General features: G+C 38.1%; 1 protein-coding gene across 2 annotated transcripts; it reads right to left on the reverse strand.

Annotated features, from left to right (window-relative positions):
* Positions 1-7,324: 7,324 nt before the first annotated feature.
* Positions 7,325-16,485, reverse strand: LOC121730076 (zinc finger protein 76-like). 2 transcript variants are annotated; one of them, XM_042118907.1, is made up of 12 exons: positions 15,866-16,485; positions 15,737-15,789; positions 15,089-15,194; positions 14,639-14,775; positions 14,201-14,436; positions 13,539-13,725; positions 12,262-12,442; positions 11,168-11,319; positions 10,509-10,961; positions 9,212-9,303; positions 8,854-8,920; positions 7,325-8,629 (listed from the first exon to the last, which is right to left on the reverse strand). In XM_042118907.1, the coding sequence occupies exons 1-12, from the start codon at positions 16,125-16,127 to the stop codon at positions 8,546-8,548; spliced, it is 2,010 nt and encodes a 669-aa protein (XP_041974841.1). In that variant the 5' UTR covers positions 16,128-16,485; the 3' UTR covers positions 7,325-8,545. The 2 variants fall into 2 exon arrangements, with proteins under 2 accessions (XP_041974841.1, XP_041974843.1); XM_042118909.1 differs by having other exon boundaries at positions 15,089-15,190; positions 15,736-15,789.
* Between the last annotated feature and the right edge of the window lie 1,380 nt (positions 16,486-17,865).

The raw sequence follows: 17,865 nt of genomic DNA on the forward strand, positions 1-17,865 counted from the left end.
CGGGCGCTTGCCCATATAAAAGTGAAAAAAATTTTTGGTCTTTCAGCTCTGCTACTTTCACAGTGAACTCTCTAGAAGGAACACATACACACCCTAAAGTATTATCACTTGTTTTTGTTACACCTTGTAGAGCAAAACCATATGATTTTGTCATATAAGCCATGAGGCGTCTAGATCTTTAACTTATATTTTCTGTCAACTTTTCATTTAATTATAGGTAGGTAAGTAATTAACTAAAGTTCGTCTCTGAGTGCGGCAGTGAGACAAGTTTTAGGCTTCGGCCAAGCCTAAGTTAGTAACGCAGGACGGGAGCGTCTGCAACGCGAAACTGTTGTGCACAACTACGAATCGAGTAATAATTACTGTGTGGACCGCAAAACTCACAGCTCAAAGGCTCGCATCGAACCGGTTCAATGGAATCAAATATATCGATTTAGGATAAAACTATCGAGCAATGCTGAATGTGTGGACGATATCCCGAGCCGCGGGTTTTGCTTGACGTTATGTGAGCACTTAGCACTTAAGTAAACATCTGAGTGCGGCAGTTAGTGTTGCACTTTGATTTCAGGAATATGTCTGGAGTTACGCTACTGTATATATTTATATTGCGACATTATCTTGCCCTAGTCAGCAGGATTAGCACTACTAGATATAATAGTTTATAAGTTTCTGGTATTGATATTGTAATCCTAGGTTATTAGGAAGATTTTTTAGGAAATAACCAGGATATCACCAAGGCACTTTAGACAACATGCATTCGAAACTAATAATTTAAGACATCATGTCTTATGCATGAGTGCATAAAGTGGGTTAAGTAACTAACGATTTGAATAAACATGTAATAACAATGATATTATACCTAAACCCATATATTTTGGATATCTGAATTCACTGTCCAAATTGTCGAATGCAAATTGTCTAAGTACCCTGGCCGGTCGTTATCTACCTGAGGTATTGGGTAAAAAATATACGAAATCTATGTATATATTCCGTATATATGTGGCATTTCATTTAACTTAATGTTGTCGCTCAAGTTATTTAAAATTATTATAAACTGATTTAAATTTTAAATTAAACGGCATTCACTCACATTCTTACTTTATGTGATTGGAAAATGCCACATCTCGACAACACTGCTCACAGTGTACCTATATAAGGTCGTCGCCAAGGGGGGAACAGTTGCCCTAAGAGATCAAAATATACACCCGGCACCCCGCGTCCCATTTGATGTTAAAACGCTCAAAATAGGAGGCATTTTGAGCGTTTTTAACATCAAATGGAACGCGGGGGTAGTAAAGTTTTATACATTGATATTGATAGTATATATTGCTATTATATATTGATATACTTATATTGATTTCGATAGTAAAACCACAAAATTACTAAATAGTTACTACGTAAGTATAGAACCTTTCTCATTACAATCGTCATCGAGGCGCTTCATCATCTCGACTGAACCAGGCGTTCATGTTATATCCTCCATTATATTGCCCTATTACCCCCCTTAGTCATAAGTTGGCGACGCCCTTGATTGTTCATGGCCATGTTGTACCATGTTCCTTTTTCATCCATTCTGATCTAAATGTAAACAAATAACTCGACCAAATTAATATGCTATCGTATCTTTATTGCTTCCTCTTTTATCTTTTACTTTTCAATAGAACATACATTCTTATTCAGCGCACTATAAACTTATTACAAGTTTTTAACGTACGCCGTTAGGTATATATGATATTTAAATTAGTAGCATATTATAAATTTAAGTATTTAGAATTGTTTACGTTTAGACTTTAGATCTAAATATAGTCTGTCAAAAAAGTGGCAACATCGTAGTACCCTTTTTTCGTATGATTTGAAAGGGATGACATTACGATGTTGCCACTTTTTAATTTCTTCACTTTTTTGACAGACTATAATTTGAAACGTATTTTCCTAGGTGTACTGGTTGCGCAAAACATGAGCGAATAATAATATTATTGTCTTATAAAAAGAGAAAAATAAAATAGTAATTGTAAGCCATGTGACTTACAGTATACAAATAATATACAAATTGATGGAAAAACATTTATTTTATATAGCAAAACTCGTTATAAACACAAAGCAACCGATTATAATTATACAATTAATAACAAAACTAAATATGATATGTGATTATTAAGATTGACTTAGCCTGTATCTTGTGATTAACATAAAAATACCATCAAAACTACACAAACAAGTATAACTACAATAAAACTATGTATGTATAAATATAATTTTGAATTTCATTTCTAGCTCCCTTGCTTTGCTTCAAATGGATAAAATATGTTGTAAGTACATATAAAAATTTAATATGTACTTAGTTCAAACTTTACTAGCTGAACTATAATTTCAAGCTTTAGGCGCACTGCAGACGACAGACTATGCGTGACGCACTTTTTAGTCCGTGGAAATAGAACGTATGCAATTATATGCAGTAACGCACACGTTTGCGCTGCACGTCGTGTGCGTTATTGCATATATTTGCATAGGTTCTATTTCCACGGAATAAAAAGTGCGTCTCGGATAGTCTGTCGTCTGCGCTGCACTTTACTGTCTGTGAGACCGCACTATGCAACGCAACACTTCCACGTTTTATAGACGTTTTGCGAACGTGAATCGCACATTTAAAAACGTCAGTTCTATGGAATGCAAAGTGTCGCGTCGTGAGTCGTGACGTGTCGCTTAAGAGCGCTTACCGACGAAAGGCACGCGTCGACGGCAAGTGTCAAAAAAAATTAGCGACTACCGTCGATAAGTGTCGTACGTCTGAAAGAAGCCACGGCCAGTCCACACGGCGCGTTGCGTCGTAGATGCACTTAACAGATTTGCAAGACGTCTCACGCAATTGAAATCTGTCAATTCAGCACAAATTTAAAGACGCAACGCGCCGTGTGGTCAGGCCCTTAGTGCGATTTGTTTTTGCGATTTTACGCCGCAGCGCAGTTAGCTTTATTGCAAATCAACTATCTAAGGTTATAAAAAATGTGCACACCGTAATATTATCTGTAGCTTCAGGGAGACCATATTGATATTAACAACAAATACATTTCAAATAACAGTCTAAAAATAATGTTACATAGCTTCATTCTTCCAAAAATATGTTTTCTTATTTACAAAATATAACTATAATGCTACAAATTTAAATATATTACTGGGCTTATTTGAATGTTTTAGTGTGTTACAATTATGTATTTTTTATTTTTATTATTATATTTTATTATTATTAAGTGGACGCTGTTAAGCATTCGTGTACTAACCCACACAAAAATTACGTATTGAGTTATGAATGCAGTATGTTCTTTAGATGATTTAGAACAAGACTGCATTCAAAATTTAACGACAAAAAAAATTGTGGGTTAGGACACTAATGCTTATCAGCGACCACTTATTATATTTTATTATTATAACATAAAAACCTCTTTTATATCTATCTTATTTTAAATGTATTCGGTAAAAATGCGTCCAGTAAAAATCAGTAAAGGATTATGCGTGGAAGTTGAAAAAAAATAATCTAATAAAAATATTCATGCAGCAAATAAGTAATAACTATGCAAGTTTTGCTTGTATCTGTCTGTCTGTCTGTCATATTATTATTGCAAACGTCGTATAATCGACAAAGACATGGATCTTGAATGATTATACGATGTGACAATATTTTGTTAGCAAGAGGATTAACTGAAGCACTCAGAGGATTATTAATTATAGTTTGTGCGTTTTAAGATGATATTGGTGACAGTTTTCATATTTCTTGCTACGGGTTTCTTTTACAAGAAAACAAAAGAAATCAAAATGTAATAAATTATATTCCATCTACAAAACCAAATGTTTCCTATTTTTTTAAATGAATAAAAATGAAAAGTTGCTAAATGCTAACTTATTAATATCTTAATATATATATTTCTTGTGTGCGTGTGTATGTGACTGAACTCCTCCTAAACGACTGGACCAATTTTGATGAAATTTTTTGTGTGTGTTCGTGGAGATTCGAGAATGGTTTAGATTTACAGTTTGGTCTACTGGAAAATGTTTTTTCAATTAATTTCTTATTTATAAGGAGTTGTTGATTTTGGAATGTTTTACATTAGATCCGGCGGACGGCGCTATCATCGCATTCAATAATATTCTATTTCAATTTTAGTTTGTCCAGACAGATGGTGCTACGATTAATTTGAAAAAAATTTTGTTATTTTAAAATATTAAATAAATAACACATAGGCTACAATTTTAACCGACTTTCAAAATGGGGGAGGTGTTATGTTCGTTTTCTTATATTCAACGATTACTCCGCCGTTTGTTAACCGATTTTCAAAATTTTTCTTTTGGTATATAGGGTATCATCCCAATTTGGTATTATATTCAGAAAAGTGGTGATCTGATGAAGGATCCATAAGTAATCGAGGGAACTCCTCAAAACTTATAGGGAAACATATGGTGACTTCGGTTTCGTGAGAAGTATTCTAAGCATATGCTACCAACAAGTAAGATTTTGCACCGAGATATACCTGGTATACCGTGGTTCGGAAGGTGCTGAGAGAATTCCTGATTCTTTATAGATACAAGTTTGGGAGTTTCGGCGTTGTTTTAAGAACAGAAAGCATATGCTACTATGCAAATTACATTCTTCATCATCATCATCATCATCATCATCATCACTACCATATTATTTCATAGTCTTTTAGATCGAGACTCGAGTTTGTCAAGCGATAATTTAAAAAAATCTATATCTACCTAATATTATAAACCTGAAGAGTATGTTTGCTTGAACGCGTCCATCTCAGAAACTACAGGTCCGATTTAAAAACTTATCTCAGTGTTAGATAGATCATTTATCGAGTAAGACTCATCATTTATCGAGAAGGTTATATTATATTATTACTGTAAGACTAATACGACAGAAGAAACTCAGGAAAATGTGGGAAAAATGGGGGAAATATTTTTTATGGGAAAATGTACCTACGGATTCTGTAAAATTTCTAATTTACGCGGGCGAAGCCGCGCGGGACATCTAGTAAAATTATAAATATTAACTGTGAAATAGGAGTATACAATTATTGTTACGAAAACATTTGAAAAATGTCAGATGTCGGAACTTATGTCAATAGATATTGACTCTGTTGAATCGAAATCAAATCGATAAAAAAGGGCAGCCATCTTAAATCGCCGGCACCACTGAAATGTCAGTACGAAATCGATAATTTCGATTGCAATTCCTTTACGAAGTGATTCGATATTTTTAAAGTATCGATTAATTTTTGTTAGGTAACTTCCCTACTATTGTCAATTATAATGTGTCACGCATAATATCATCATAAAACGCACAAACTATAGTTTTGATGAAGAGTTTGACGTTATTTGTCAAACTTTTCATCAAATTAAAGTTTAATCATTATAAATGTATCTGAGTGCGGCAGTAAGATTACTATTGGTTTGTGTTGAGATATTATTTTTATAAGAGAGATATAGAGCTACTGTATATAAAACACTTGTTACATAAGAACATTCAAATTATTAGGAGCCCACTAAAACTAGCGTACATACCTAATACCTTATCATACATAACCGTTCCAACTCATCTTGATTTGAATGTAAACAAAAAAACTCGACCAAAATTATGTGCTATTGCATTTTTATTGCGTAGTTATTAATACTTAAACCCACTTAATAAATAATAATTGAAATACTCATAATATGACAGATATAGACAGCAGTGAGCGTTGCAATCTGCGTAAATATTGATAATAGGTCCACAAATTAAATGAGTTATTTAAGGGGGGGTGGGAGTTGAGTAAAATATCATCTAATCTTACGTTAGAGAGAGGGGGGGTCCTCGGCAAATCTCACGTAAGTAATTTTTTTCAGAAAATTAAAAAAAACATTACACATTTAAATACGATATAGAACTGCAAAGTTTTCACGGTAGAGGCAGCACCAGCACAAAAGTTTTGTTCGACGTTTCACAACATTTCTGTCAAAAATATGATATGACGTATACATGTAGGATTTTGGTCAAACCATTTACTGTGTGTGTTAGGCTAGGAGCCCCTTTTGGACCGTCCTTTGCGTAACATTCCCTATTGGTAGCATTATAACCGCCCATGCATTGTTTACATTTACGTCATAATGAATTGGAACGGCGTTTACATAAAATGTGCATATTATCACAATAATATTAAGCTACATTAACACTAAGAAGGCAGCTAGAGATCATCAGTATTATATACTTTCGTCAATATAATTTGGTTATACACTTATCAATATAGTACAGTCGCGTTGAGTTTCCAGTGAGCCATCAATACAAACGACAAAATTACGTCTAGGAGTCAGTACGAATACGATACGTTTTTAAAACAGTCATTCAAATTTAAACTTTATTTATTACATCAATTTGAGTCGACAGATTTGCGCTTGCGGTGTTGGGCTGCCCTTTTCAGTTTTGAATGGCTCATTTAAAAAAGCATCGCATAGCCACGTCACGTGCAATGTGAACTGACCCTAAAGGTCAATTCAGACCCATAAAGTTAATATACCTAGCGGAGTAGAGCAACAATCTGTCTGCTGCTGCATCTGCTGTCAAACGAAACCGAAATTACGTACGTATGTACGTATACATGACGTATATACTTACACAAGCATCTTTTTATGAGATTAAATTGTCAACGTGCCGATAAGTGCCGACTGGACGTAAAAAAAAAGAGTTTTGCTGTCATGTTTCACACGTCTCTTTTTACCACATAGTGACATCTCACTTGCTCAGGCATTTGTTTGTCTATTCCGCTAGGTATATTAACATTATGTTCAGACCGCAACGCGACGCGTAGATTCATTTCTAAATTTGTATTGAATTGACAGTCTTGCATGACCTCTCACGCAATTGAAGTCTGTTAAATCCATACAAATTTAGAATTGCATCTACGCGTCGCGTTGCGGTCTGAATTGACCCTAAGCCGCCATTTTTAATTTATCATCATTAGCACTGACGTCACTGCAAACTATTGTTACTAATATGAGCGAATTCTGCACCGGGGATTCGACCTATATTTTTACAGATAAAAATGCTACAAGAAATTTTGAGACCAAAAAAGTCACTTGGAAGATCTTCGATTTGTTTTTCGAAAGAGTTGACTAGATCATAGGAGTATGTTCCCGGCACGTTTGAGTTTTTTTTTTTATAAAATAGGGGGCAAACGAGCAAACGGGTCACCTGATGGAAACTACCGTCGCCCATGGACACTCGCAACATTAGAAGAAGCAAGTGCGTTGCCGGCCTTTGAAGAGGTAAAACGCTCTCTTCTTGTTACATTCTATACAGGGTGTAACATATTATAATATGAGTGAAAATACTTTAGAATTTTTATGCATCGCTTGTATAGAGTTACCTGTGAAGGTAGCAGCGCTGAAAAAGTGACTTGTGACTTTTATGTTTTTTGAGAAATACCCCAAACAATATAATACTGCTACTTTTACTGTAAATGTATACAAGGGGCATATTTCTACTCATCCTCCTGTATTATTATTCATTTATGTTATTTCGATTTATATACATATGTATAAACAAAAGATGAAGCTCGACCAATCTGATTTGTATTTCTTTACTACTGAAAACAATTTACAAAGGGGTAACATCATAGTCGGCCATACTTAGTTTTGTATATTATTATTATTTTAAAATTAATCGAAAATAAAAATTGTACATATCGATATTATGCTTTCACTTGTGCATATCGCAATTCGCAGTATATCGATCCTTGTCTGTCGATCATTAATAGCATAAGTGAGAAAGAGACAGAGCGATTCCGCTGTCCTAATTATTTTATGCCTGAGTTGGAAACTATAAGGATGTTATGGCTATCAGACAACAGACTTAGTTCTCGTTTATGGCCAAATATAAAATTATGGCAACATTTGTACGTTGCAATGACGACAATCATATAATATTCAAGTTATTTACTAGCATACATATTATAATATATAAAAAATATATTTATTTGTTACTGCTACTTCCAACTTTGTTTAAAAATCGATTTTAAGGGAGCTAATCGTTACCGTACCGTACCTGAATTGCACTGGATTTTTTGTGAAAAAATTTACATAAATACAATAAAGGTGTCGTATTTCAACAACATACAATGGTTCAAGAACAGTGAACTGCTGAACTGAAAATAACGCACCAAAGCGCTTCAACATTAGAGACTTTGTAAGTTTGTAGCCAAAACTAAAACATTTATTGCACCTGTTGACGAACGTAGCGCCCAGCGCAGATGTATATTCAAGGATATATAGTTAATCAGGGTAAGTTCGGATACAGGGTAAGTCCGGATAATTCAAGTTAACGCTAAATTGAACTCAGTTACGGACTACGGTACAGTAGTACAGTTTGCGGTTGCAGTGCAGTATGGCGTATATATTATGTCCGTATCGCCAGGCAAAAAAAAACACCGACTAATTTAGTGATAAGTTGAATTATCCGGACTTACCCTGTGTCCGAACTTACCCTGATTAACCTTATAGTGTAGATGTGTGTGTTTTACTCGGCGACGGCCAGCTCCTCAGCACTCAGCAGGAACACGCGGAACGAGCTCTCGTCCACCGCGTCACTGTACAACTCCTCCTGACATACATGTAGACATCTGATTATATGCACGATCAAGCCGAAATAAGCATGCAAATATGCACGAAAAATAGCCGAAATATGCACAAAATATGCACAATCGCAAGTAACTTATTAAAATTAATGATTCAATACATTTGTATTTGGTACCCGTAACACAAGTCCTCGTTAGCACGGGGCCAGACTGACGTTGTGTGGAGCGTCCATAGATAAAGGTATGTTACCTGTGCTATGTCGACTGAAGGCGCGTCTAGCAGGTCGGCATCGAGTGGCGGCGCACGGGACATATGCCTAAAACATTATATTGTAGACGGTTATGTTACACAATAATTGCAAATCTATGACGTCTCACAGTAGAAAATGGGGCCCAAATAGCTTAGATGCTGTGAGTAAAGTTATTAAACTGAAATAACAATCCTATCGTCGAATGAAATATCCAATTTGTAACTGTAATTTGCTGTTCACATAACTTAATAATGTCCAGTTCTTTTCAGCTTTTGATTGGATAACGTCAAACATAACCCATCAATAACGCCAGTAAGAAAACCTGTCAAAAACCTTAGAAAATAGTAATGAACTCACTCGCTGTCCTCATTGTGTATGACGTTGCCGTGCAGGAACAGGTCACTTCGTATCGTGTAGCTGTTGCTCTCCGCCCCTTCACACTGTTCCACCTGCAAATAGTTAAGCGTCGTTTATTTTTAACCCTCTTCGACAGGGAAGTGGGCAGGGAAGTGAGTACGGAAGTGGGCAGCGCGAGAATGTAAATAGTCACTCGCGCTGCCGCTGCCCGACGCAACAAGTTCGAGTATAAGGGCTGAGAGCCTCCGGCACGGCGCGTTGCGTCGACGCAGCGCTGCCGTTGCGTTGTTTTATATACAAATAACCATGGTAACAGCAGCGCGCAACGCACACATGACGGACAGCAGCCCCCGAAACGAAGCGGGAGGGGGTGTTGACGTTAAGACTGCTTCGTAATATGGAGCTGCGTCATCGCAGCAGCATCGTCAAACTGCAGCGCTGCGTCGATGCAACGCTGACGCAACGCGCCGCGTGGACAGGCTCTGCGTGTAAACGCTCACTCGCGTCGTTACTAACGTAGAAGAATTCAGGGCAATATTGCCGGTAGCGCGAGGAACAGCGGCAGTGGCTGAATCTGGGCTGAATGTAAGCGTCCCATTATAATAATTACGATTAGTAATCCACCGTTGACGATCCTTAACTCAATTTGATCGCCACGTCAAACATACCAAACATGTAAGCTGATTTAGATAAAATGAAGAATATATTATACAATGTGTTAAATCCCGACACCGGTGTCCGATCCTTTAATGTCATATTTTATCGACAAATTGGTCCTCAAATTTTATCTCTCTCTCACGGTTGTAAAATGGCAGCCATTTTAGTTTTTCTCGGGCTTTCACACTAATCTGACCAGTACTTCTCATGTAAATATCCTATGAAGATAAAAAAGGTCTCATTTGATAGCTAAACTTGTGTACTACGCTTACACAGGCAGTATGTTATAAATTTCGTGGAATTAAAAATAGAAAATTCAAAGTTTAAGAAAAAAAAATGTGTATTTTTTAATTAATGGCTTTTTGTGAAAAATCTAGCACATTAAACTGGTTCTTTTTTATTTTAAAAAGATAGAGGTTTTTATCTTAAATAAATTCTTTACTTCAATGCTTTAAGTCAGATAGTTTAGAAGTTATAACCATTTTCCTAACAAAGTATACGTTTGATTTGTCGTGACGACGAGAGTACCATAGAAATAAATATGGATAAATCAAAATGGTCGATTTTAGTCAGCAGTCTTGTTAGTTATTCACCCCTTCAGCATAGGTTCTAGCTACATTATTTAAATAACATTACTTACGTGAACGTCCTCGCCCAAAACGAACGCGTCGTGTGCGATTTCTGCGTGTACGTCCTGCACAATTTCTTCATGTTCGTCGAGCGCGTGCGCATCCGCATCCATTGCGTCCTCGTCAATTGCGTGTGCGTCCATTGCGTGCGCATCTATTGCGTGCGCATCTATTGCGTGTATGTCCATTTCGTGCGCATTAATTGCATTTGCGTCCATTGCATGCGCATCTATTACGTGCGCGTCTATTGCGTTCGCATCTATTGCGTGTACGTCCATTGCTTGTGCGTCCATTGCATTCGCATCCACTTCTTGCTCTTCTGTGTGTGTGTACACATGTGTGCGTTCGAGCGGCCACGTACAGTGAGTGCGTGCGGCGTGCTCCTCATCATCAACACTTTGCTCCACAACACACTGCTCCACTTCCGCTGGCGTGACTAACTCGCACTCTGGGTATAGGCTTATCTGTATAATAAAAATATATAAGTATAGACAAATGTTATTCATTTAATTATTAAAAAATACTTAAGCTTAGTCGCTTTGTGACACCTGTGGTGATTTCAACATTTATTATACGCAACTTTAAGAAAACGAAACCTAATGTTATCGTTGCTTAGTGCAGAATAGTATTGTAGACGTGAATCATAAATACAAATGTCAATACATATTACCATAAACATGTTTTTGCTCTCTCCAGGTATACATATTTTCTCCTCCAATACTTCAGATGTTTCATCTGTAGATGACAAATTTTGTTCTTGCCTGTGGACTCTCTTCATGTGCTTGTAGAGGGAACTCATGTTTGTAAAAGTCCGCTGACAATCTGAAATTATTTAAATTATGAATACACAGAATACCCTCCCTTACTAATAAATATTTTATTTAGGCATTAAAAGCTTCACAATAATATAACTTTATCTTTTACATGGGACTTTGGAGTGCTTAATAGGTAATAACAAAACATTGCATGTAATTGTATTTGTAAATGCGTTACTGAATTTGACTAGTATCACTAGCACGCTATCACGCACGCACTCGCGTAGAAACACGTAAATACACGTACGTAAACGCACAAGCGTTCATTTGGGCGGCGCCCGGTGACCTCACACATAGCGTCTGATACGATTCACACATAAACACGCACGCACGTACACGTGCGCAAGCGTACACCAGGCGTTCCAAGTGACCTCACACATATCATAGTGTCTGATACAGTGCGTGTATACAAGTTGTAACAAAACTAAGTGATAATACTTTAGGGTATAAATGTATCCCTTGTATAGAGTTCACTGCGAAAGTAGCAGCGCTAAAAGACCAATTTTTTTTCTGATTTGTAATATGGGTAAGCGCCCCAGCGTCACGAGTTTCCCCATACAAATGTGAAAATTTTGCTCTTTCAGTGCAGCTTCTTTGTATCCCACACTGTATACACATACAGTGTTTATGTCCCATGTATACAGAGAACTCTATACACGGGACTCATAAACACATTATAATTATCACCTAGCGGAATAGGGAAACAAAGGCCTGAGCAAGCGAGATGTTGATGAGACATTGCGTGGTAAAAAGAGACGTGTGATACATGACAGCATTCCCATTTTTTTTCATCTGTTTAACGTCCAGTCGGCACTTATCGGCACATTGACAATTTAATCTCTTTGAAAGATGCATGTGTAAGTGTATACGTAAACAAATTTTTACACACAGACGTAAATCAGTTTCGGTTTCGGTATATTAACTTTATGGGGTGTACATATGAGCTCACCGGGCGCGGTGCAGGCGCGGCGGGGCGGGCGCGGGGCGTGGTAGCGGGCGACGTGGTCTCGCAGGTGCTCGCGCCGCAGGAACGCGGTGCCGCACTCCGCGCACGGGTGGCGCCGCTCGCCCGTGTGACGACGCGCGTGACGCAGCAGCTTGCTCGCCGTACGGAACGACCAGCCGCAACCCTAGAGTTTAACACGATTTTATCACCTTGGACTGTATGTTTGTAACGGAATCTTTGAGCACGATTTTTACCGATCTCCAGTAGTCTAAATAATTCGAAACTTTGCGTACGTATTAAGAGCCAATAGGCAGGTCAACACAGAGCAAGCAGCCTCGCGCGGCGAATGCCTTGCGAGGCTGCTCGCTCTGAGAGGACACGCCTAATGACAATGCAATCATTTGTTAAAATTTTTGAAAAAAAATTGCTTCTTTTTCCTTTTTAAACGATTATATTAATTTTATTGAATAATATTATGTTGTTTAATGTTACTTCAATGTTCTAGAGCACATAGCTGATTGTTTTCAATGTCAGAGGACAATAGTAATTTTGCTGTAACCTTCCTAAAAACTCATACCAAATTACCGGTTCAGCATATTTAATAGTAAAGAAAGACAGACAAACAGTCACATATTTTTATTCACATTACAGTATCGAGGGTAAAATGTAAGTGTAAGTATATATTATGTTAAAATGTGGATGACTTAAGGGTTCCCACATAAAACAGTTAATTCGCATCGCATCGCAAAAATCTGAAACAAAACTTATTGTCCACGCATGGACATCGTGGCATAAAGTGCGACGTCCCTGGCGCACGGACCTCGCGGACCTGCGGGGGTGCCGGGGGACAAGGCGGAACGGGTTTGGAGCGACGGCGGCGAGCTGCCCGGCGGGGCTACTCTCTTCTTCCCGGACCACCGGCGCACGCGCACGTCCACTAAAATATATCACTGTAAAATTCAGAATATATCGGAGTTCTATCTTTTACCTTTTTTATTTAATTTACCAGTAGATAGGACCCGACACTTATACTAAAAATAACAATGCGATGCGAATTCGCAGTTTTGCGTGGGAACCCTTAAAATTGAAGTCAATTAAAATCATACCGGGTACTGGCACGGGTACGGTTTGTCCCGGGTGTGGGCGCGCTGGTGCTCGCGCAGGCGCCAGGGCTTGCGGAATACGCGGCCGCAGCCAGCGTACGCGCACGCCAGCGCCGGCGCAACTGAGATTGGCGCGATTTGGCGCGGGGTAACTTTATATATGAAATCAAATCATACCGGGTACTGGCACGGGTACGGTTTGTCCCCGGTGTGGGCGCGCTGGTGTTCGCGCAGACGGCAGGGCTGGCGGAACACGCGGCCGCAGCCAGCGTACGAGCACGCCAGCGCCGGCCGCCGTACGTGCGAGCGGCTGTGCGCGCGCAGTCCCGTCGCCCAGAAGAACGAGCGCGAGCACTCCGTACATCTGAAGGTGTTAGCATATTACTTTAGCTATTAACGGCCGGCCTCAGAGAAATTTGATAATTACTAAACTTTAATTTAATTGAGATTTTTACCTTAATAAGGATAATATGTTATATAAAAGTGTTTTTTTACAGTTAAGTAATCTTTAAATTTCTCTGAGAGTGCCCATTAGTCTCTTACTACATAAGTTTGGGAACTTCTGGTGTACTGTTTCAATTTAAAATGCATCCAGATGAAATAAATCACCACCCAAGCCTTTACACAACGCCACCATTTTTTTCTTGGTCCCACACCCCCCTTTAGACCTTCAGCGCCCATAAGGGGGTATTATCTCCCACTTTGGGAAAGGCTGATGTATACTAACAGAGATTCTTGAGATTCCTCAGCAAAAATATTTCCTCACATATAATATAGAAACCACTTATCACATCACACATAAATAAATAAATTAATATAGAATATTTTATGAAACTTACTTATAAGCGGCTTCGTCTGGTGTATGTTCTTCATTTAAATGTTTTGATAAGTCTTCCCTAACTTTAAATATTCGTCCACAGGACTTTTCTGATCCATCCTCTCTGATTTCTTTCACAGGACACTCAATAGTTATTTGTCTTTGTGGTTTAATAGTGCCGTCTTTGTTGTGTAAGCTTTTATGCTTTTTCAACTTTTGTTCACTCGAAAACTCCTTATCACATCCATCTATATCACACTGAAATATTATATAATAGTAGGAAAAATTAAATTAATAAGAAAAATTACCCCTTGTATTTGGCCCGTATTTTGTATGCAATTTAAACGCGGCGGAAATTACGCCGGCGTAATTCAGCCTAGTGTGTTTAGACACAAAGACAGCATACCTTGAATTTTATTAGTGAGGGGGTGTGAGTACAATTTTAATAAGCAAAATATACCTTTAACTTATTTGTGCTGCTGCTCTCCATATCCTCGGAGTTAAAATTTGATGTATTCAGTATTGTAATACTTGATATGGGAACCACTTTAGTACTAGTTTCTGGTGCTGTCTCTATATAAATACTTTCTACATCACCTGAAATCAATTAAGGGTATATTTTAGAGCATGCTGATTGCTGATACACAAACAGAAATAGCACAAATAATTTGTATGTACTATCAGAGAAGTTCATTCATAGGCAGATGGGTGACCTACATAATTGGGTGTGCAATACAGTGCTTTATTACAAACCCAGCCCACAGATCACAAGTAACATTGAATTAACATGATCCGACCAAATGACGTGGGTCTGTCAACTGCTTATTAATCAATTTCTTTGATGGTACACAAAGTCTAGTGACTACAAGCCCTTGTGATATACATACAAACTCAAGCAAAGAGGACTTACATGGCTTGACCACTGTCTTGTTATTAATAAATTCCATCCACTTTGGTTTTTCGCTGGTCTCCAAGTCTTTTTCGATTACTACATTGCCTAATTTTGATATATAATCCTAAAATTTAAAGTATATCTTACAACATGAAATTTCTCTGTGCAGTGGCGGATTTACAAATTTGCCGCCTGTAGGCTATTCAATTTCTGACGCCCCTATAACTGACCTTTGAACTTCAATACGTTAGTTTAGTTCACTATCATATCCCACCAAAAACATTTTTTGAAAATTTTTGCTGAGACGACCACACATGGTTTCACCCTGTGCGGTAGCGAAATGGCGAAGCCTTACATATTTACTGGTATGTACAATTTGTTTAAGTTAGGGTCAGTAGAGTTAGGCCATGTAGACTCAGAAGCTTGGCTCTACATGAGATCTCATATCTTTTTCACAGGGTAAACCCTTATGTGGTCGTCTCGGCAATATTTTACAAGAAATGTTTTTGGTGAGATTTTTTATTTCTGTAAGATAAAAAAAAATGAGGCTAAATTTGCCGCCCCCTAAATCTGCCGCGTTAGGCTCAGCCTACTTAGCCTATTGGTAAATCCGCCACTGTCTCTGTGGTAATAAATAATTCTATCAACATACAGGATAGTACTTACTTCATTAAAATCTTTTAAGGAATAAAAATTGTCAACATAGAACTCTTGTGGATCTGAAATTTTCAAGAATTTATTAGATGTTTACCTCCAGCTTATTACTTCCAAACCACTCTAATAAAAATGACTTACTTAGATCAGTCTCATCAGTATCATGGGCTGCATCCTCAAATACCTCATGACTTTTCATTGTAGTATTCAATTTTAATACTTGTATGGGCTTTAGTTTCTTTGGAGGATCTTCAACTCTTAATTCTTGAGACAAAACACTTTTCCCAGAACTTAGAGATTCACATGCTAAGTATGAAAGATTAGTCGCCTTCGTTTTGCGCCTCAGAATATTTGGCTTTTGAATTTTTTTCTTTGGGCTTATGATATCGTGCGAGACAAACATTTTTTATTCTTCTAAACATTGAACAAGGGTTTGGGTATTTATTATTCTGGTTAAAGAATACAGACCCTTCGAAAGTGTAGACATGCGGACCGGATAAAATTCATAATAATTTAAAGGTAAACATCAAAACTGGTTCCAATACAACCTATTGTCGTCTAAATACTGATGTCAGAAACGCACATATTATAGGCGCGAAAATACTATGTTCTTGCCAAAAACTTATTAAGCCACATTCTCGCAAAACACAATATGCTTATTCCCACATTCTTACTAGAGTAATAGACGATATTGATAAATATTGTAAGGAAAAACTACAAAAGTATTGCAGAAATTTGTCTTGAAATGAAATGAATCTTGATTGACATTTGACACTTGACAGTAGACTGTGATAAGTGACAGCACAAAAGTCATAGATTAAGTATTAACTATAATACTTAATCTATGACTTTTGTGCGTGCGTGTATTCAGAGCGTGCGAAGTGGGTGGAGGGGGTAAAGAAAGCGATTGCCGCGCTTGCCGTGGCCCGTGGCAAAAATATGCAACCAAAGGGGCTCAGTTAATAGTCAAACAAACTTGTCAATCTTGTTTTAAAATTTTTAGAAATTGGTCTTAATGGTTTTTGTATCGTAGTCTGCAAAAATAACACCAAAAATAGGTAGTCAGTATACAAATGTAATGTTTTTCCTAAATTCACTAAGAAATTAGATCAGATAGCTGCTGTAAAAATGAAAAAGTATGTGACTCGATATAACCTAAAATTGCATTATCAGTCAAGTCAATTTGGAAAAAATTAATATTCATATGGCCTTTCAAATTATCAAATTTTGCTTGTTTGTACCAAAATTTACCTACTTTCTAAGGTGTTCTCCAGTTTGGAAATTTACCAATAGTTTGGCCTCTTTTGACGCCGTATCCATCCGTAAAATTTTGACCCATATTTTTAATTGTTCACTTACGGATAGGGCGTGGTGCCAAGCATCACTCCCTATTCGCTTTGGGGGCATCGGCATCAAGAAAGTGTCAGATGTTGCTCTTCCAGCCTTTCTGTCTTCAGTAAATAGCACCAGTCCATTGACTCGCCAAATTCTCTCCCCTTCTTTTGGCAACTTTGATTTTCCGTTTTATAGTGATGCGTTAGAGGCCTGGAGAGAAGCTAGTGCCAATGGGGCCGTTCCAGCCAACATTTGTTTGCAGCGTCTTTGGGATGAGCCGCTTTGCCGTGTTGTATTTGATAAGCTAGTTAACTCTAGTTCCGACGCGGCTGAGCGGGCCCGTCTTCTGGCTGCTGCAACTTGGGAATCTGGACTCTGGCTCTAAGCACTTCCATCTCCAAATTTAGGCACGTTACTGGACAATACCACCTTCTCCCTTGCCATCAGTCTGCGACTAGGTTTGCCAACAAACCATCCACACTGCTGCCCTTGTGGATCTATGGTAGATCGTCTGGGTCACCATGGGCTTTCTTGCCAGCGGAGCGCTGGTCGTCTGTCGCGCCACGCGGCATTGAATGATGTTGTACGTCGGTCTCTTGTCTCCATCAACGTTCCGGCTATTTTAGAGCCGAATGGTATTGCCCGTGATGATGGCAAGAGACCCGACGGCTTAACATTAGTTCCATGGAAAAGTGGGAGGTGCTTGGTGTGGGACGCAACATGTGTCGACACACTGGCGGCCTCCTATTTACATGGAACTTCAGTGACGGCTGGTGCGGCGGCGTCCGAAGCGCAAACGCGTAAGC

This window comes from Aricia agestis, chromosome 9 (genome assembly GCF_905147365.1).
Source record: "Aricia agestis chromosome 9, ilAriAges1.1, whole genome shotgun sequence".
Lineage (NCBI taxonomy): Eukaryota > Metazoa > Arthropoda > Insecta > Lepidoptera > Lycaenidae > Aricia > Aricia agestis.

Coding starts and splice junctions, on each gene's coding strand:
- LOC121730076 (XM_042118907.1), bottom strand. CDS start 16,127: ATGTTTGTCTCGCACGATATCATAAGCCCAAAGAAAAAAATTCAAAAG. Junction 13,726..14,200: donor CCAGACGAAGCCGCTTATAA/GTAAGTTTCATA, acceptor TAACACCTTCAG/ATGTACGGAGTGCTCGCGCT. Junction 12,443..13,538: donor CGTACCCGTGCCAGTACCCG/GTATGATTTGAT, acceptor GTTAAACTCTAG/GGTTGCGGCTGGTCGTTCCG.